The following is a 22,351-nucleotide window of genomic DNA, read 5'->3' as shown; positions in this document are numbered from 1 at the left end:
TTATAAGAAAATTGGTTGTCACCCCTCCACAAGTATGGACATTTGTTACTACTTCTTCGTACATATCTTTAATTATACTAATGTACTTGAGAGAAACACATTTCTTCATCATTGTCCACCAGAGAACAACCCTAGGTACTCTATCGTATGCCTTCTCCAAATCAATAAAAACCATATGCAAATCTTTCTTCCTCTCTCTATATCTCTCAATAAGTTGTCTAAGAAGATATATAGCTTTCATAGTTGATCTTCCAGGCATAAAACCAAATTGATTCTCCGATATCATGACAACCTTCCTCAACCTATACTCAATCACCCTCTCCCAAAATTTCATAGTATGACTCATGAGTTTTATACCACGATAGTTTGTGCAATCTTGTATATCACCCTTATTCTTATATAGAGGCTCCAAAGTACTTTTCCTCCACTCATTAGGCATCTTATTGTTAAAACATATGTAATAATACCATAATACCCGATAGGGGTATTATGGTCATTTCACAAAGTACCCCATAGGGGTACTTATTTTGTTTCTCGTATTTCACTATTTTTTATTTTTCTTTTTATTTTTATTTTTGTATTTTTTGGATATCGAAAAGGGGCCCCACAATGGAGTCGTTGGGGCCCCCAACGGTCACATATGTGACCGTTGGGGGCTCCCAACGACTCTATTGGGAGCCCCTTTGGTCTCCTCTTCTTATAAATAGGGGGAACCCCCCATGTATGTGGTATTGCTCTTGAGAGCTCCTCTTCAATAATAGTGATATTATTTTTCATGTGTGTAGCCTTTTTAGAAGGCCCTTTGTATATCCCTTAGTGGATTTTCTCTCTTGTGCTTGTTGCATTTGTCCGTGTGGGACATAGTGAATGCTTTAGCATTCTTGGTTTCTTCCGCTTATTTCATTACATGGTATCAGAGCCATAAGATCTTCTAAAGGTAAAATCTTGTCTCTCTCTACTTCCTTTCTTTCTCACATCTTCCTTGTGTAGCAATGGAAGTCAAGATCGATCTATCATTCAAACTCAATGGAAAAAATTACATGATGTGGGCATCCGCAATGGAGAATAATCTCAAAGGCAAGAAGCTTTGGGGTTATGTAATGGGAACCATTCCGGAACCCCAACTTAAGCTCACAAAGATGGAAGGAGATCAAGAGAAAGCACTTGAAGGCGATGCTCGTCTCAAGGCCATTGAAGATTATAATCATCAAATGGAAGATTGGGAGAGCAACCATGCAAAAATCCTTGCATGGTTTATGAATAATGTCGAACTTAAGGTATGTGCAAATATTGCAAAATTCCGCCGCGCAAATGAAGTTTGGTTTTTTATGAAGGGTATGTTTACCCAAAAGGATCTTGCAAGAGCTTATTTCTTGCAAGAAAAAGTAAGAACCACAAAACAAGGCGACATGAGCATACAAGATTACTATAGTGCTCTAAATCCTTTGTGGGATGAATTGGCTCTTTTAGAGCCTAAATGGGTATCTATGGAGGATGTGGTTCTAAGACAAAAACAAATGGAACAAGATAGATTGTTTCAATTTTTATTTGGGCTTCGTCCCGAATTTGAACAAGTGAGATCCTCACTTCTCCATAGATCCACGTTTCCTCCCTTAGAAGAAGCTATTGCCGAGATTACTCAAGAAGAGACTAGGCATAGCATGGGTAAAAGCATAGAGGAAGTTCTTGCCGTATCTAAACCCGACAATCATGTTAAAACATACAAACCACCTCATTTTGGTAAGCAAGGGAGTGGTGGAAGAAAAATGATTATATGTCACCATTGTTATGAGCCGGGACATATTAAACCCGTTTGCCCAAAGCTAAATGGGGCATTCAAGCCAAAGGTGGCTTCCGTTGAAGAATCCACCACCAAAGAAGATGACGGCAAGAACGGGGATCTCAAAGACACTCTTGGACAAATCTCCTTGGCTCTTCAACAAATCTTAAAGGTCACTTCTTCCACCTCCGGTGCCGCCATTGCCTCATCATCACCTCCCGGTACGTACTCTTGGATTTTAGATTCCGGAGCTTCTTTTCACATGACCCCTCATGAAAATGCATTAACCAATGTACACACCAATTCAAAAATGTCTTGTGTCTCTACGGCCGATGGAACTTTTCTCAAAATAAATGGTGTTGGAACTCTTGATTCTAAAAATGTTCAAAATTTCCTTGTTCCAAAAGTTAGAATAGTTCCAAAATTAAATCTTAACCTCTTTTCCGTTTCTCAAATAGCCGACCATGGATGCGAAATATCTTTCTCATCCCAAGGGTGCTTTGTGCAGGATCTCCGGTCCGGGAAGCGGATTGGGCAAGGCCATAGGAAGGGAGACCTTTATTTTATGGATAATTTAATGCTTCCAAATACCTCATTTTGTACTTATGTCCAAGACAAAAATATTGAAACTTGGCATAAAAGGCTTGGACATCCAAGTTACTCTAAAATGTATCTTTTTCCTTTTGGACACAAGTTTTGTAAAGAAAAAGATATCAATTGCAAAGATTGCATTTTTGGCAAAATGAAGTCTACTCCTTTTCCTATTAGATCCTTTGTGACAACAAGACCTTTTGAATTGGTGCATTCCGATGTTTGGGGGCCATCTCCGGTTCTATCTAAAGGTGGTTATTCATATTATGTTACTTTTATTGATGATTATACTAGATATGTATGGATTTATTTTCTTAACTTTAAATCGGAAGTTTTTAACTTCTTTAAAGAATTCCATGCAAAAATTCAAAATCAATTTCAAAGTCAAATATCCATTCTTAGATCCGATTCGGGTGGAGAATACTTATCAAATGATTTTCAAGCATATCTAAAACAACATGGCATTTGTCATCAAAAATCTTGCCCAAAAACTCCTCAACAAAACGGTCTAGCGGAAAGAAAACATAGGCATATTTTGGAAACCACTAGATCCTTACTCATTTCTAAAAATATTCCTAAAAATTTTTGGGCCGAAGCCATGTTAACCTCCACCTATTTAATCAATAGGATGCCATCTTCAAAATTGAATAATATCTCTCCTTATGAAAAACTTTTTAATATGACACCCGACTACAATCGTCTTCGGATTTTTGGGTGTAAATGCTTTGTTCTTTTACATAAAAGAGATAAATTGTCACCTAAAGCAATAGAATGTGTATTTTTAGGATATGGTGAAAATAAAAAAGGCTATAGATGCTTTGATCATAAAAACAATAAGTTATTTGTCTCCAAAGATGTAACCTTTTTAGAAGATGAAAATGGATTTGACATATTGGAAAAATCAAATGAAATTGATTATATGTTTATCAATGATCTTTTAGAAGATTCAAATGATGACTCTTTGAGTCATCCGGAAATTTTAGAAAATACTCATGATTCTCATGATGATGATGTATCACCAACTAATGGTGACAATCTCCAAGTATACACTCGGCGTGAGGAAGCCCAACCTATTAGTGCTTTATAAAAATTCTTGCGGCTTAATGAACCCCTAGAAGAAACCTCCCTTAGGCGTTCTTCTAGAGAATCAATTCCACCTAATAGGTTTGTCTCATATGAAACTCTTTCACCTAAATATAGAGCTTGTCTAATAGCCTTGCATTCTTACTATGAACCCTCCCATTATAATCAAGCAAAAAGTATACCTCATTAGGTTGAAGCAATGAAAGTTGAACTAGATGCTTTAAATAAAGCTAAAACTTGGGAAATAGTTCACCTTCCTCCAAATAAGAAAGCTATAGGATGTCGATGGGTCTACAAAGTCAAAACAAAAAGTGATGGTTCCCTAGAGCGCTATAAAGCTAGATTAGTTGCTAAGGGATACTCACAAGAATATGGCATCGATTATGAGGAGACTTTTGCTCCCGTGGCTCGCATGACAAGCGTTAGAACTTTAATTGCGGTAGCATCATCTAAGAAATGGCCTATATTCCAATTAGATGTTAAAAATGCCTTTCTTAATGGTCAGTTGAATGAAGAAGTATATATGGATCCTCCGCCGGGAATCAGTGTTAACCAAGGTCAAACCCTTCGGTTATTAAAAGCCTTATATGGTCTTAAACAAGCCCCTAAGGCTTGGTATGATAGATTTAGTGCTATCATGTTACAATTGGGATTTCGCTCATGTTATACTGACACTGCTCTTTTTGTTAAAAATGCAGGTAATAGTATAATCATCCTTCTGCTTTATGTTGATGATATGATCATCACTGGCAATGATGAAAGCGGTATTCTTAAAGTTAAAAATATGTTAAAACATAATTTTGATATGTCTGATCTGGGTTTTCTCAGGTACTTTCTTGGTATAGAAGTTGCATACTCTCCTTGAGGGTATATACTGTCACAGATGAAGCTTGCTGCAGACATATGCTCCAAATCTGGGATTTCAGATGATAAAAAGGTGGAGACTCCCGAGGTTATCAATGCTAAACTACGACTGGAGGATGGAGTTCTGCTGGACGATCCTACGCCCTACAGGCAACTCATAGGCTCCCTCACCTATCTGACTATCACCAGGCCCGATATTGCTCATGCTGTGCACTCTGCAAGCCAATTTCAGCATGCTCCTACATCTGTGCATATGAGTGCTGTGCTCCGGATCATTCGATATATTAAAAATACTTTGACTAAAGGGCTATTCCTATCCTCAATCTCTTCCTTAGATTTACTAGCTTATACTGATGCTGACTGGGGAGGAAACCCAAATGATCGAATCTCAACTACTGGCTTTTGTGTGTTCCTAGGAGATTCGCTAATTGCTTGGAGGTGCAAGAAACAGCAGAAAGTCTCATTGTCTTCTACTGAAGCAGAATACAGGGCTATGGCAACCACTACAATGGAGCTGGTGTGGCTTCGAAGTCTTCTTCCAGATATGGGAGTCAAAATTACCGGGGCTTCGAAGCTTTGTTGCGACAACAAAAGTGCTATCTACATTGCCAGCAACCACACTTTCCATGAGAGGACGAAACATATTGAAATGGATTGTCATTATGTACGTGATGAATATCTTCGTGGGACAGTAACACTGCCATATGTCACTTCAGAATATCAACTTGCTGATTTCTTCACCAAAGCCCTGCCTGCTCCTCGCTTCTTGTTCCTCCTTGGCAAACTTTCGGTCATTCCCCTGTAGAGTTTGAGGGGGGGTGTTAAAACATATGTAATAATACCATAATACCCGATAGGGGTATTATGGTCATTTCACAAAGTACCCCATAGGGGTACTTATTTTGTTTCTCGTATTTCACTATTTTTTATTTTTATTTCTATTTTTATTTTTGTATTTTTTGGATATCGAAAAGGGGCCCCACAATGGAGTCGTTGGGGCCCCCAACGGTCACATATGTGACCGTTGGGGGCTCCCAACGACTCTATTGGGAGCCCCTTTGGTCTCCTCTTCTTATAAATAGGGGGAACCCCCCATGTATGTGGTATTGCTCTTGAGAGCTCCTCTTCAATAATAGTGATATTATTTTTCATGTGTGTAGCCTTTTTATAAGGCCCTTTGTATATCCCTTAGTGGATTTTCTCTCTTGTGCTTGTTGCATTTGTCCGTGTGGGACATAGTGAATGCTTTAGCATTCTTGGTTTCTTCCGCTTATTTCATTACACTTATTTGTCCGCCAAATCTTGTTAAAAAGATTTGTCAACCATTCTAAACCTTTCTCTCCCAAGCATTTTCAAGCCTCGATAGGTATACCATCTGGGCCAACTGCCCTTCTTGATTTCATTTTCTTCAAAGCCTCTGCAATTTCTTTCTTTTGAATCTTGCGCATGAAGTCACGATTCATCTCATGAAAAGAAATGGAGAAGTCTCAAAAATCCTGAGCATGACTTAAATTAAATAGCTTATCAAAATAATCTTTTCATCTCTCATTAATCTTCTCACCTTTGACTAAAACACTTTATGTTTCATCTTTGATACATCTAACCATACCCAGATCCCTCGATTTCCTATATCTCATCTTTGATACATCTAAGAATAAATAGGAATAGGAATGAAGTAGGGATTGTTATGAGTTGTCAGTTTATAGATAATGTAGTTGAGGTCCGTAGGAAGGGTGATAGAATTTTACTTATTAAATTAGTATTAGGTACGGATATTATTAATATTATTAGTGTTTATGCACCTCAAGTAGGTTTAGATGATTCCATTAAGCATCAATTTTGGGAAGATTTAGGAGTAGTATAAGGGATATCTTATGGAGAAAAGCTTTTCATCGGCGGTGACCTTAATGGACATGTAGGCATTAGTAGGGATGGATTTGAGAGTATCCATGGAGGCTATATCTTAGATTTTTGTTTGTCCTATGATATGATCTTAGCAAACACTTGGTTTAGGAAGAGGGAGTCTCACCTAGTAACATTTAAAAGTGGGGTTAATACGAGTCAGATAGATTTTTTCCTACTTAGAAAGAGAGATAGGGGTTGTTGCATCGATTGTAAGGTTATACCGGGAGAAAGTGTACCTACACAACATAGAGTCTTAATTTTAGATCTTAGAATTAGACGATGCCGCACAAGGGATAGACATAGGATAGATCCTAGAATTAAGTGGTGGGCACTGAAAGGAGCTAAACAAGGAATGTTTGTAGAGCAGGTAGTTAAGGAAGCTGATTGGTGTCTCGAGGAGGATTCAAAATCAATGTGGAATAAGATAGCGGGTGGCATGAGAAAAGTGACTAAGGAGGTATTGGGTGAGTCTAAAGGCAGTGCACCACTAGGTAAGGAAACATCATGGTGGAACGAGGATGTCAAATTAGCTATTAAGGTTAAAAGAGAGTGTTATAGAAATCTAAGTAAGAGTCGTGATAATGAGAATTTGGAGAAGTATATGATAGCAAAGAAGGAAGCTAAAAAAGTAGTTCGAAACGCGAAGGTATATACGGAGGTTTATGACAAGTTGGATACCAAAGAAGGCGAGAAGGATATTTATAGGCTTGCAAAGATGAGAGATAGGAAATCGAGGGATTTGGGTATGGTTAGATGTATCAAAGATGAAACGCAAAGGGTTTTAGTCAAAGATGAGGAGATTAAGGAGAGATGGAAAGATTATTTTGATAAGCTATTTAATGATAGTCATGCTCAAGATCTTGGAGACTTCTCCATTCCTTTTCATGAGATAAATCGTGACTTCATGTGCAAGATTCAAAAGAAAGAAATTGCAGAGGCTTTAAAGAAAATGAAATCAAGAAGGGCAGTTGGCCCAGATGGTATACCTATCGAGGCTTGAAAATGCTTGGGAGAGAAAGGTTTAGAATGGTTGACAAATCTTTTTAACTTGATTTGGCGAACAAATAAGATGCCTAATGAGTGGAGGAAGAGTACTTTGGTGCCTTTATATAAGAATAAGGGTGATATACAAGATTGCACAAACTATCGTGGTATAAAACTCATGAGTCATACTATGAAACTTTGGGAGAGGGTGATTGAGTCTAGGTTGAGGAAGGTTGTCATGATATCGGAGAATCAATTTGGTTTTATGCCTGGAAGATCAACTATGGAAGCTATACATATTCTTAGACAACTTATTGAAAGATATAGAGAGAGGAACAAAGATTTGCATATGTTTTTTATTGATTTAGAGAAGGCATACGATAGAGTACCTAGGGACGTTCTCTGGTGGACAATGATGAAGAAAGGTGTTTCTCTCAAGTACATTAGTATAATTAAAGATATGTATGAAGGAGTAGTAACCAATGTCCGCACTTGTGGAGGGGTGACAACCAATTTTCCGATAACGGTTGGGTTACATCAAGGATCTGCTTTAAGCCCTTTTTTATTTGCGATAGTGATGGATGAGCTTACGAGATCAATTCAAGAAAATGTACCGTGGTGTATGTTGTTTGCTGATGATATTGTTTTGATTGATGAGTCTAGAGCTGTGGTTAATGCTAAGTTAGAATTATAGAGACAGACATTGGAAGCTAGAGGTTTTAAGTTGAGTAAGAGTAAGACTGAATATATGGAATGTCGGTTTAGTAAGCAACGAAGTAGTGATGGGAGTGTAGTGAAGCTTGGTGAGCAAGAAATCCTAGAGGATGATTGTTTCAAATATTTGGGATCTATCATTCAAAAGTATGGAGAAATTGATGGAGATGTAAATCATAGGATAAAGGTTGGGTGGATGAAATGAAAAAGTGCAACTGGAGTGTTGTGCGATCGTAGAATGCCATTGCGGTTGAAGGAAAAGTTTTATAGGACACTAGCTGTTGAGCCTCTCCAACGGTTAGAATTCTAACCGTTGGAGGGGCTCCAACAGCTAGTGGAGCCCCTCCAAGGCTCCTTTTCCCTCTTATAAATAGGGGAGTTCCCCCTTTGTAAACTACACTTCTTGGAGCTTTTGTTCTCCAAGCCTCTCAATAAAATTCTTTATATTTTGTATGCCTTTGTGCATTTGAGTTTCTTTATTGTACCTTTGTGTACATTTGTTCTAAGTGTTCTTGTGCTTTTGTGCACATTGGTGGTGTTGTGCTCATTCCACTCTTTATCTCTTTTTTGAGATATTTTCACATGGTATTAGAGCTAGGCTTAAAGGAAAAGAAGATCGTGCTCTTATTTCTCTTCGTTGGAATACCTCGTAAAGCGTGCCATTGAGTTGTGGTGGTGGAAGTGAAGACTCGGCTCTTCATTCTATATTTTGCAAGCTTCCTACATCAAGAAGGGACTCATTTCGCTTTGTGGTACGCATTTATTCCTCTTTGTATCCTCTCTAATGGGCGAAAAGGATTCACACTTCTCTCTTGGCTTCAAATTGAATGGAACGAATTATCATGTATGGGCCGGGAATATGGAGGCCCATATAAAAGGAAAGGGACTTTGGGGATATGTTCAAGGAACTATTCCCGAACCCGTACCAAAAATTACTACTCTTGACAAAGGGGAGATCAAGGTTCTTGAGGGAGAAGAAAGAGAAAAGGCTTTTGAAGATTACAATAAGAAGCATGAAGAATGGGAAATGAAAAACTACAAAATTCTCTCATGGTTCTTCTCTTCGGTTGAGACCAAAATTAATGCCAATATTCTAAAGTTCAAAAAGGCATGTCAAGTATGGGAATATCTTGAAAGAATGTATACTTCAAGAGATTTGTCCCATAAGTACTATCTCCAAAAGAAGGCCTTAACCCTTCAGCAAGGAGAAATGTCCGTTAGAGAGTATTTCGCCGAGTTATCCACTATTTGGGATGAGCTTGCCCTCCAAGAACCTAAATGGAGCGGTGAGGCTATTGAATTGAGGGCCAAACAACTAGAAGAGGATCATTTCTTTAACTTTTTAAATGGGCTTAGACCCGAGTTTGAACAAACTAGATCCTCTCTCTTATCTTCTTTCTCTTCGCCTCCTTTGGAAGATGTGCTTACCAAATTAAGTGGAGAAGAAACTAGATTGGGAATGAATAAAACCAATCTAAGTGTGTTGGCCGTTCCCTCTAAAGATGAGGATGAGGGTGCTTATGCCGTCTCAAGACCGGGGAATAATGTTAAAACCTATAAACCCCCTCATTTTAACAAAAATCAAGGAGGAAGAGAAAATGGTGGGCATTATGGAAGGAGAGATTATAGTAAGATCATATGCCATTTTTGCAAAGAACCGGGTCATATTAAACCGGTATGCCCTAAATGGAAGAAGATGGTGGCTATGTCTACTACTTTCCAATCAACTAAGGAGGAAGGTCCTTCTACTTCCAATCATGCTACTTTGGCTCTCAATCAAATCATGGAAGCTCTTCAACCACTCCTCAAGGGATCCGTTTCCGGAGCCGCCATGACCACCTTCTCTCCTCCCGGTAAGACTTTTTGGCTCTTAGACTCGGGTGCATCCTTTCATATGACTCCAAATGTTTTGTCACTTTCTAAATACTCAAAAAATTTGTCACCCTCTTTTGTCTCCACCGCGGATGGGGCTTCTCTTGAAATAAAAGGAATTGGTGATTTTGAAAGACAAGATTTTTTTATTCCAAAAGTTAGATTTATACCAAAACTAAATTTAAATTTGCTTTCCGTCTCTCAACTATCGGATCATGGGTGTGATATCAAATTCTCATCAAATAAATGTTGGATACAGGATCGCCGGTCCGGGAAGTTGATTGGGGAAGGCTCTAGGAAGGGAGATCTTTATCTCATGGAATTTCTTCAAATTCCAAAAACCTCTTTTTGTAATGTTGCCCAACATAAGGATATAAATGTTTGGCATAAACGCCTTGGGCATCCAAATATTGTCAAGCTTTCATATTTACATTTTGCTAAAACCTTATGTAAAGACAATTTCAATTGTAATGATTGCATTCTTGGTAAAATGAGAAGCTTACCTTTTGGACAAAGAACTATGTTTTCAACCAAACCTTTCGAAATTGTGCATTCGGATGTATGGGGACCGGCACCCGTTGTGTCTAAGGGAGGTTTTTCATATTATGTTATTTATGTGGATGATTTTTCAAGGTATAGTTGGATATACTTCCTCAAACATAAACATGAGGTTTTCTCTACTTTCAAGATCTTTCACGTGTTAATACAAAATCAATTCAATAGTAAATTACAATTTTTTAGAACCGACTCTGGGGGAGAATATCTCTCAAATGATTTCAAAAGTTATATTGAAAATAATGGGATTGTTCATCAAAGGTCTTGTCCCAAAACTCCCCAACAAAATGGGTTGGACGAACGAAAACATAGACACATAATTGAAACTACAAGAACTTTGTTAATTTCTCAAAAAATTCCAAAAAGATTTTGGGCCGAAGCGGCTCTTGCATCGGTTTATCTCATCAACCGACTTCCATCCAAAAACTTGAACCAAATATCTCCATATGAAATCTTGTATAAAAAAGAACCCGACTATAATAGGTTAAGAATTTTTGGTTGTAAATGTTTTGTTCTCACCGATAAGAATGATAAATTATCTCCCAAAGCTATTTCTTGTGCTTTTTTAGGATATTCGGAAACCCAAAAAGGTTTTAGGTGTTATGATATTAAAAATGATAAACTATATGTTTCAAGAAATGTAACCTTTTTAGAAAACATAAGTGGTTTTGAAGAACACAAAACTCATGAAGATAATGCCGATTATTCTTTTTTGTTTGAACTATTATCTAGAAATGAAGATTTTAGCGATGATGAATTAAAAGAGAATGAGGATATAAGTGAATGTATTCCTCAAACCATTCATGATGAAGAAGAAATGATAAATGAACCAATTACCTATACTCATAGAGATAAAAGCACTTTTAGAAGTGCAATAGAGAAATATAGTGATCTTAGTGAATCTTCCAACTCTCAAAGAACTGAAAGATCTAGGAGAAATCCTTCTAGATTTATATCCTATGAGTCTTTTTCTCCAAAACATAGGGCATGTCTTAGTGCCATTCATTCATACCAAGAACCTAGAAATTTTAAAGAAGCTACGGAAATGATTGAATGGAGGGATGCCATGGACAACGAACTCAGAGCCCTCAACAAAGCCAAAACGTGGGTTTTTCAATGTCTTCCAGAAGGAAAGAAAACAATAGGATGTAGATGGGTTTTTAAAGTCAAAACCAAGAGTGATGGCACTCTTGAAAGATATAAAGCCCGTCTTGTCGCAAAAGGATATAGTCAAGAATACGGCATCGATTACGAAGAAACCTTTGCTCCTGTTGCACGAATGGTTACTGTAAGGTGTTTGATCACCATTGCATCTATTAAAAAATGGAATATTTACCAAATGGATGTTAAAAATGCATTTCTAAATGGGGACCTTAATGAAGAAGTCTACATGGATGCTCCTCCTGGTATGAACATACCAAAGGGGAAAGTCCTTCGTTTGCAAAAAGCGCTTTATGGTTTAAAACAAGCCCCTAAGGCTTGGTATGATCGATTTAATGATGTAATGGTTCAAAATGGTTTTTCCTCATGCTACACTGACACTGCTCTGTTTGTCAAAAAGTCTGATGCAGGAATTGTGATTTTACTGTTATATGTTGATGATATGTTGATAACAGGTAGTGACATAAAAGGCATCAGAAACATTAAAACCACTTTAAAAGAAAGGTTTGAAATGTCAGACCTGGGGTATCTGACTTACTTTCTTGGTATTGAGGTAGCCTACTCTCATAGAGGCTATTTTTTGTCTCAAACTAAACTTGCCTGTGAGATTCTTGACAGATCAGGTATTACTGATGATAAAATCTGTGAGACCCCTGAAATTGTGGGATCAAAAATGAAGATCGATGATGGGAAACCTTTGGAGGATCCTACTCCCTGCCGGCAACTTGTGGGATCTCTAATGTATCTTAGCATCACAAGGCCGGACATCTCTCATGCCGTGCATACTGCAAGCCAATTTCAGCATGCTCCTACATCCGTTCATATGAGTGCCGTTCTCCGAGTTGTCAGATACTTAAAGGGAACTTTAAACAAGGGAGTTTTTCTTTCCTCTTCTTCTGAGTTGAATTTAATTGCATATACTGACTCTGATTGAGGAGGTGACCCAAATAACCGTCACTCCACTACAGGCTTTTGTATTTTTTTAGGTGAATCCCTGATCTCATGGAGATGTAAGAAGCAACAGAAGGTGTCTCTATCATCCACCGAAGCAGAATATCGAGCCATGGCATCTACAACTATGGAGATTGTCTGGATTCATCAGTTGCTGCAAGACATGGGGATTCCAATTCAAGAACCCACAAAGTTATGTTGTGATAATAAGAGTGCAATCTATATTGCCAAGAACCACACGTTTCATGAGCGGACAAAGCATATTGAGATGGACTGTCATTATGTCCGAAAGGCATATCTACAAAAAGTCATTGATCTTTCCTTATGTGACGTCAGAATATCAGTTGGCAGATTTCTTCACCAAGGCGCTTTGCTCCCCAAGATTCAACTTTCTCCTTAGCAAACTTTCGGTCATTGTGCCCTAAGTTTGAGGGAGGGTGTTAAAATGTATCTCTCTTTATGTAAATATTTACATATATATATAAAGAGAGATACATATACATATATACATCACGTATATATGTATATGTATCTATCTATATATATATATATGTTTTCTTTTTTCTGTAAAACCCGAAAGGGTATTTTAGTCATTTCTCTCCATTTTGCGCATATTCATAATTATGAATATGCTGTAATTCTTTTTCCTTTTTTTACTTTTCTTCTTTTCTTTTTTTCTTTTCCCTTTTTTGTCTTTTTTCTTCTTTATTTCTTTGTTGACTCAAAGTCAACCTTGGAGGGCTCAACACTAGCTGTTGAGCCTCTCCAACGGTTAGAATTCTAACCGTTGGAGGGGCTCCAACAGCTAGTGGAGCCCCTCCAAGGCTCCTTTTCCCTCTTATAAATAGGGGAGTTCCCCCTTTGTAAACTACACTTCTTGGAGCTTTTGTTCTCCAAGCCTCTCAATAAAATTCTTTATATTTTGTATGCCTTTGTGCATTTGAGTTTCTTTATTGTACCTTTGTGTACATTTGTTCTAAGTGTTCTTGTGCTTTTGTGCACATTGGTGGTGTTGTGCTCATTCCACTCTTTATCTCTTTTTTGAGATATTTTCACAGGATTCATGTGGAAGACCCAGAATGATTTTCTTTTTTGGTTTATATCGCCGACCCCAATTGTTTTGGTATGAAGGCGTAGTTGTTGTTGTTGTTGTTGTTGTTATTGTTGTATGGATTATTTATATCATCTTCTTCATTAGAAGTTATTGCATATTCTGATTCTGACTGGAGGGATGTGAATGATAGAAGCTCAACCACTGGTTCCTATGTCTTTGTAGGTGATTCTCTAATTTCATGGCGATGCAAGAAGCAACAGAAGGTGTCCCTCTCTTTCACTGAAGAGAGTATTGTGCCATGGCAACTACGTCTGAGTTAGTATGGTTGAGACAATTACTAGAAGATTTGAGAGTTCACATGGCAGAATCCTCAAGATTATGTTGTGACAACAGGAGTTCAGTTGCAAGCAATCATACATTCCATGAAAGGACCAAACATATTAAAATAGATTGCCACTACCTTCGTAAAGAATTTCTGAAGAAGACCATCACGTTACCTTAAGTTTCATATGAGTATCAAGTGGTGGATTTCTTCACTAAAGTGCTCCCGTCACCTAGATTTCACTTCCTACTTGGCAAACTCTCGGTTGTTACACCGTGAGTTTGAGGGGGGTGATAAGATAAGCCTCTAATATATATATTTGTATGTATATATATATATTAAAATATATATGTATGTAAACTGGAATACCCATCAAGGGTACTCCGATCATTTTACATTGTAATAGGCGTCAGCCCATTAGGAGCTGACTGTTTATTTTTATGTTTCTTTTTATTATTTTTGTTAATGTAAAAGGTGTACTGTGATTGGGCTGCTCCAACTAGCTGTTGGAGCAGTGTGACCGTTGGGAGCAGCCCAGCATATGACTCTTGTGTATTATAAATAGGGCTTTAAGCCCTTGTATTTTCCAATGCCTTGAGAGAATTTCATGCAATACAAGAAACATTATTTTGAACCATGTGTGGGTAGTGTAGCTTGATCAATCAAGTGTTCTTCTTGGTTGGTTGTATTCTTGTAAGTCCATAAGTGACATTTATTTGCCTTTGTTCTATTTCATTACAGTCAAATAGTATCTAGGCAATAATGTCACATAAAACACAAACAAAGCTGATAGTTCACATTGTCAGTCTGTAAATCCAAGCAGCCAGACATAATAGTGGGAATACACAGGTCACTGACCAGATTAAGATATATACTGGATTTGATATGAAAGCAGGGGTACAAACCTTTCTGACACACTGGCGATATCTTGACATAATTACTGTTTCATATGGTTGATGGTGACTGCCCATCACAATGGCCATTTCCTATTCTTTGCCTATGTTGATAGAATTATTGATACTTGGCTTTAAAATACCAAAGTCATTTTGAGTTTTATGATGTTATTATGCATTATATTGTTGGTGGTATTCCTTTTCTCAAATACTTCAAAGTTGTATTTTCACAGTAGAGGAAAACAGCAAAAGAGGTGGAACCTTTCTGAATCAAGACTCACACCACGAAACCTCAGTCACCTATACCACATCTACCATTTTTCAGAATATAGATTCACCAACATTGTGTAGTGGAAAGAAAGGTATGGTTATTTAATTTGTTTCTACAATGCTCAATAGTTCCCCTCTCATCCATACTTTCATATTGATATCCAGCTCTTTTTTTTCTTTCTAGACAAGCCTGCCTACAAGTTTTTATTAATTTCAAAGTGTTATGAGTCTTATGACCCACCTTGGTAATTTCAGAACCTCAGTACACAAAATCCATTCCTGTTGTCAAAACCTAATGCCACCTTCCATTTGGAAGCCCAATCAGTAGCAATCTCAAAGTAGTAGAAAAAAAACAGACCTTCTGAAAAGGTATTGAAAGATGACAAGTTCATACTAATGTGTGCACTCATATGTTTGGAAAAGCATCTTAAGGAAAACCCTACTTTCCAGTTTAAATAAAAAGGAAAAAAAGATAAAGCGTGAAAACACTATATAATGATTCTGAAAGTTTTAGCATAATACAAGTCCGCCTTCACAGAAGAAACATTAACCTGCATATAACAATCGCACGACATAGGCAAGGCAAGATTTACATACCAGTGTTTCAAAGAACATCCTGGAAGCTTCTTTCCGAGTTTTACCAACTAGAAGGCGATCAAGAGGTACTGTTTTCTGAGTTGACACTCCAAGCTTGTTGGAGTTCAATTCTATTGACTCAAACAAAGATTTGAGGTACTTAGCAACACCCCTAACAGAAAATCAATAATGCTCAATAAGATTAGACTTTTCAAACTAAAATATACACAAAGAAGGTATACCATAATAAAATTGTTAACAGCAACAAGCAATGAAGTAGCACTGCAATATGTAGTAAGCAATTGATTGCAAAGAAATAATAGAAAATCTACCTTGTTCTTATTGACCATCCACTGTTATCCTCAATTTGGTTTTGTTCAGCAGTTGAAACATTCACTCCTCCATCTTCTTCAAACTCTGTTTCATCATCTACATTCAGAAACTCTGAAAAGGAAGAAAAACACTGTAAGTATGCATTTGATGAAACAAGAACCTACGACTAGATATTTTTTACACAACAAGAACCTACAACTAGATTATCTTTTATACCAACAAAACTAATACATTCTGAATTTGCATATTTGCATATGATTAGCAAACTACCAACAAAAATAAAGCATTCTGAACTTGCACATGATTAGCATATACCTTACAAGTGATGGAGGCACCCACCTACATGTCAATGGCCAGACCTCCCCTTACCAGGCTGAATTTATCAGTCTCTGGCCAAGGCCAGACCTAATCAAGTTCAGTCCAAAAACTGTACCGAAATATATGTTGCATTGAGTGGGACTTGGGTCAGGCAAATGCAGGGCCCACTTTGATGCAATGTTTACCTGACAGGGTCTAGACCTAGGTTGATGGGTCTCCAAGGCCAACCCAAGCCTATTCTGGTCCACTTACTGAAGGCTCATTGGGTACCCAACCTGACATCTACCCCCTGCCTACATAAGCCATTCTTGAGAAATTGTGTTTTCAACCAGTATACATTAGACAAGGCAGTTGAGATTTTTCTCCTTTCCTGTCGTGAATTATCAAATAATTCTTTTGTACAGTGTTATCAGTATCATATCATATCTTACAGTAAACAATATGTTGTATCACAGTATTGGACCTCAGACCAATACGATACCACATCAAGCATTGCCATTCTCCAATTATTGAGCTGAATCAGCTCACATAGTATGATATGGTGATGTATTGTATTGTAAGATACACCCATTTTATTATCGTTTTTACCATGATTAACAAATTTAGGTAGATTTGGATGTTTTTTTTATTTAATGTAACTCATAATAGTAAATATTTTGTTTTGTTAGTTATCACATATCATTTCATTTCACATGTTTTAGTAGTGCATATCTATGTTTAATTGATCATTAATGCTTAAATTTGATTTCTTTTTTTTTTCTATTGAGCTCTATATTTTTCTTATCTTTTCCTGATTTTTTTATTTTTTCTGATTTTTTATATTCTTTTGATTTTTGTAAATTTTCACATGGATTTTCTTTTGGTATCTTATGATATGATATACCTGTATCCCAAGCCCTTCTGAGATACGTTTGATATGCTTTTTACAAGATTACTTTTGTACATGTCTCTTGCCCATCATGCCATAAAAATATTGCATAGGCTTAAACTCTATTCATTATTGTGTATGGCATCACCAAGCATTTCCACACTGCAGAACATGATTCATTGAATATTATACTGAATCAATTTTCAAATCTGTATAATCCAAATTGAGGTAGAATAACTAAACACAGGTGGTCATTCTCTACATGCATCACAATACCAGCAGGGCAGATAGCAAGCATGCAAGCTTTGAAGAACATTTTCTAAAAATATAACAAAATGTCCATCCTGCACTGAATATTGATTTCATCGCCATTAGCCAAATTACCAAAACAATAACTGTAGTATAACTAGATCAAACTAACTAATTTATCACCAATCAAATTATGAAAAAATTATGGATACCTATGTTATTTCCATCACCCCCATAGCCAAATCCCTGTACCAACAGAAAAACAACAGATATAAAGGATCAGAAAACCAATCTCAATCTCACATTAGAGACATAAGAAATTAAATCACAACCGAATTTACTTGAGTCTGGCGACCATCTAAAAAACAAAAAATCAAGAAGATGAACACAAGCACAATTCATTATGTGCAACAGCATCATATATTAGAATTAGTTTTTGTGCTCAGAAGATGAAGCATGGACCTGATTTCTAATACATGAATAATCATGTTATGCTCATTGTAATGAAATAAGAACAAAAGCAAACAAGTGCCTTTTATGGGCTTACAAGAACACAACCAAGCCAAGAAGAACACTACTTGATCAATCCACACCTCCCACACAAGGGTCACCAATAAAATAAGTGCTTTTGTATTATACAAATGCTTAAGAAAGCATTAGAATTTACAAGGGCTTTTTATAACAAGCAAGAGAGATAGAGAGAGCAGCCCAACTAGCTCTTGGGCTTCTCCCAACTGTCACATTGGAGCTGTCCCAATGGATTGTATCAAAAAACAAAAAATAACAATTATCCAATCAACCCCTAATGGATTGACTTCCAATTACAAGGTAAAATGACCAAAATACCCCTGATGGATATTTTGGTTTATATATATATGAGAAGCACATCTTAACACCCTCCCTCAAACTCACTGTAACAACTGAGAGTTTGCCGATGACACATCTTTAGAAATCAGTAGCATTGAAGATTTAAAAAATGATTCAAAAAATTTGTTTACTCCAAAAGTTATAGTTATTTCTAAATTAAATTAAATTAAATTTAAATTTACTTTCAGTTTCTCAAATATTTGATCATGGGTATGAAATCTCTTTCTCATCTAAGGGTTGCATGGTGCAGGATCGTCAGTCAAGGAAGTTGATTAGGGAAGACCATAGAAGAGGAGATTTATACATGGACTTTTTGTGTATTCCAAACTCTTTATGTAATTATGCCCAAGAAAAAAATATTGAAACTTGGCATAGAATACTAGGTCATCCAAGTGAATTCAAACTATCTCATTTTCCTTTTTTTGAAAAAAAATTGTAATGAGAAAGAATTTGTTTGCAAAGATTGTATACTTGAAAAAATGAAAGTTATTTCTTTTCCTTCTAGATCTTATGAGACTAAGAAACCTTTTGAATTGGTGCATTCGGATGTGTGGAGACCCACTTCGGTCATATCTAAAAGAGGATTTTCCTACTGTTACATTCATTGATGGTCATACTAAATGTACTTGGATCTATTTCCTTATGCAAAAAACAGAAACATTTTCTTATTTTAAGTATTTTTATAATTTAATTAAAAATCAATTTCAAACTAACATTCTTATTTCTTCATTCAGATTGTTCAGATTCGAGAGGCAATTTTTTGTTAAATGAATTCAAATGTTATTTGAAAGAAAATGGCATTTTATAACAAATATCTTGTCCAAAAAACCTTCAACAAAATGGTCTTACCAAAAGAAAGCATAGACATATTATATAGACTACTAGAACGTTACTGATTTATAAAAATGTTCCTAAAAACTTTTAGGCCGATCTTACTGTCGTCTATTTAATAAATAAAATGTCATCTTCTACTTTGATAAATATCGTTCTTAGAAAAGTTTTTCAATATTAAACCAGATTTTAAAAGATTAAGAATTTTTTTTTGTACATGTTTTGTTCTTTGTTCTTTGTAAAAGAAATGATAAATTGTCTCCTAAAGCCATTGAATGTATTTTTCTTGGCTATGGGGAAAATCAAAAGGGTTATAAATGTTATGACTTAAAAAATGAAAAAGGATTTGAAAAGAAAGCTAATAAGGAAGATATTGATTATTCCTTCTTGTTTGATCTATTGCCTAAGGAAAGGAAGGAAGCTTCTAACATTGATGAAATTTGTATGAATGATGTTGATGAGGACTGCATTACTAATGATCCTAGCAATGATAATATGATTGATCCTCAAAATCCTTATAGAAATGAAGACGAAATTAACAAAGACAATGATGTTCAAGATTTCAAAGTCTACTCCTGACGTAACAATGAGGAACACCCATGTGCACTTGATAAGTTCATACAAAACCAACCAATAGATGAGACCAATATTAGGAGATCAGATCGTATATCTAGGTCCCCTAGAGGATTTGTGCCATATATTTGTTTTCAAAATATAGAGCTTGTCTATTAGCTATTCATGCCTTTCATGAACCTTCTACATAGAAAGAAAACAAAGACTATTCCCATTGGGTAGAAGCAATAAAAGTCGTGTTTGATGTCCTCCATAGAGCTAAAACCTGGAAAATTATGAAACTAAAGAAAAAAAACTATAGGATGTAGTGATGAAAATTTAGAAAGATATAAGACTAGGTTAGTGGCCAAAGGGTATGCACGGGAATATGGGATTGATTATGAAGAAACCTTTGCACTGGTAACTAAAATGATGAGTGTCAGGACTCTCATAGCCGTAGCCTCTATTAAAAAATGGTCAATTTACCAATTAAATGTCAAGAATGCCTTTCTTAATGGGGATCTTAGTGAAGAAGTGTACATGGACCCTCCACCTGGGCTTGATGTTGAGGAAGGTAAAGTTCTTCGACTTAAGAAAGCTTTAAATTGTTTTAAACAGACCCTTAAGGCCTTGTATGAGTGTTTTAGCAAAGTTATGCTTGATCTTGTTTTTATATCTTGTTATATTGTGAGTGCTCTCTTTGTCAAGAATGCAGGAACATACCAATGGGTGCACCGCTTGTCTGGCAAGAGCAGTTACTGCATGTCACCTTGTGTTGGGACATTGCAAGTTCAAATCCCAACCGTATGATTGTATAACGGGTAGGGGTTTGCCTAACCCCAGCTTTCTATGTCTTAAAAAAAGAATGCAGGAGCATGTATCAATATCTTTTATATGTAGATGATATGATTATTACTAGTAGTGATAGAAAAGGAGTTGAATTTATTAAAAATATTCTTAAAGAAGTTTGATATGTCTAATCTTGTTTTCCAAGGTATTTTTTAGGTATTGAGGTTGCCTATTCCCCTCAAGGGTATGTTTTGTCTCAAAGGAAATTGGCATTTAAGATTATTGCTAGGTCTGAGTTGATAGATGAAAACATTGTAGAAACTCCCAAAATCATCAATGTTAAAATGAGGACAAATGATGACACTCCCTTAGAGGATCACATGCCATATAGACAACAAATTGGATCTCTTACATATTTGTCTATCATTCAACCTGACATAGCACATGCGGTCCACAATGCGAGCTAGTTCCAACATGCCCCCACCTCGGTTCATATAGTTGTTATGAGAATCATCAAATATTTGAAAGGCACCATAACTAAAGGGATTTTCTTATCTTTTTCCTCATCTTTAAATTTAATTGCCTATACTGATTCAAATTAGCGAGGCAATCCTAATGATCATATTTCTACAATAGGTTATTATATTTTTTGTCAGATGCCAGCCCTTGAGAGAGGTGGTCTCTACGGGTCTCGGGCAACGAACAAGGGCAGAGGGATAGATCAACAATGACAGCGAGAGACGTCTCTCCTGACTAGCTACTTGAAGCGTGAACGAGAGAGGTCGGCAGCGAGGAGGGAGATGGGCATTTCCTCTTAGGCCAGTGACTTGCGCAGAGGAAGGGGAAAGCGTGGGGAGGGAGAAACTCGTTCCCTTTGTTAATTCTTGAATCACCAGGATCTGTTGCAGTGAATAGAGGAAGACACGATGGGAAGAGCTTATATCAACTGTATACCCACAACAGCAATCGCAGGCTGCAGATCTGATTTCATTAACATATACTGATTTCATTAACATATATTTGTGTTTACAATAATTTAGGGTACTAAACTACCTTGCAACATAAAATAAAAATTACAACAAAGTCATTATTAAGTGGCTGGCGCATAACACACACGGATCTGGCTCCAATAAAATCCAGTCCAATAATCGATTCTGTTTTTCACCCCCCTTCAAGTTGTGCATGGTCTTGTACCATGAACAACTTGTTTTCGAGCGTCCAAAACTTGTCTCTAGTTGATCCTTCAGTGAACAGATCTGCTACTTGATCTTCAGTTCTCACAAATTCATGTTCAATCTCCTTCTCTTCAACCTTCTGCCACACGAAATGTTGATCTATCTCAATATGTTGGCTCGACTGTAGTGGATTGGATTAAAAGACATGTTAATAGCACTTTGATTATCACATAGCAAAGATGATCATGAAATTTCTTCCCCTACTTATGTCAATATGTGTCTGACCCATGTAACTTCTACAGTGGCAGCAGCCATAGATCGGTACTTCGCCTTACTGCTTGATCTAGCTACAACTTTCTGTTTCTTACTACTCCAAGAGACCAAATTTTGTCCAATGAAAACACAATACCCCGAGACAGATCTTCGCTCATCTGGATCCCCGACCCAATCAGCATCACTGTAGACAACAATTTTATGCGCGCTTTGTCCTGTCGGCCTTTGCCTATAGAAGTCCATCACCAAGTATCCTGTTTAAATATCTAAGGATTCTTTTGACCGCCTCCATGCGTCCAGTGCGCGGCTCAAGCATGAATTGAGACACTTGGTTGACTGAGTAGACAATGTCAGGTCGGGTGAACATAAGATATTGTAACATCCCAACTAGGCTCCGATATCTGGTAGGGTCCTCGTATAAATCCCCATCTTGGATGCTCAATTTTTTATGAAGAATGCTCGGAGTGGCTAAAGGCTTACAGTCCTTCATACTTGCTTTGCTTAGGACATCCACGGTGTAT

The 22,351-nt window shown here is 36.8% G+C and overlaps 1 protein-coding gene across 2 annotated transcripts in view; it reads right to left on the bottom strand.

Annotated features, from left to right (window-relative positions):
- Window positions 1–22,351, bottom strand: part of LOC149839009 (sister chromatid cohesion 1 protein 4-like) — an 88,205-nt gene that overhangs the window by 8,640 nt on the left and 57,214 nt on the right. For both annotated transcript variants that reach the window (XM_090002216.1, XM_090002217.1), the window contains exons 14-16: window positions 17,556–17,589; window positions 15,908–16,019; window positions 15,597–15,747 (exon numbers count right to left, since the gene is read on the bottom strand). In XM_090002216.1, coding sequence (XP_089858342.1) covers window positions 15,597–15,747; window positions 15,908–16,019; window positions 17,556–17,589 — 297 coding nt within the window. The remainder of the gene's footprint in view (window positions 1–15,596; window positions 15,748–15,907; window positions 16,020–17,555; window positions 17,590–22,351) is intronic.

This window comes from Nuphar pumila, chromosome 4, assembly GCF_984573655.1.
Source record: "Nuphar pumila chromosome 4, dmNupPumi1.hap1.1, whole genome shotgun sequence".
Taxonomy (NCBI): Eukaryota; Viridiplantae; Streptophyta; class Magnoliopsida; order Nymphaeales; family Nymphaeaceae; genus Nuphar; species Nuphar pumila.
This window is presented reverse-complemented; position numbering and strand designations above follow the sequence as displayed.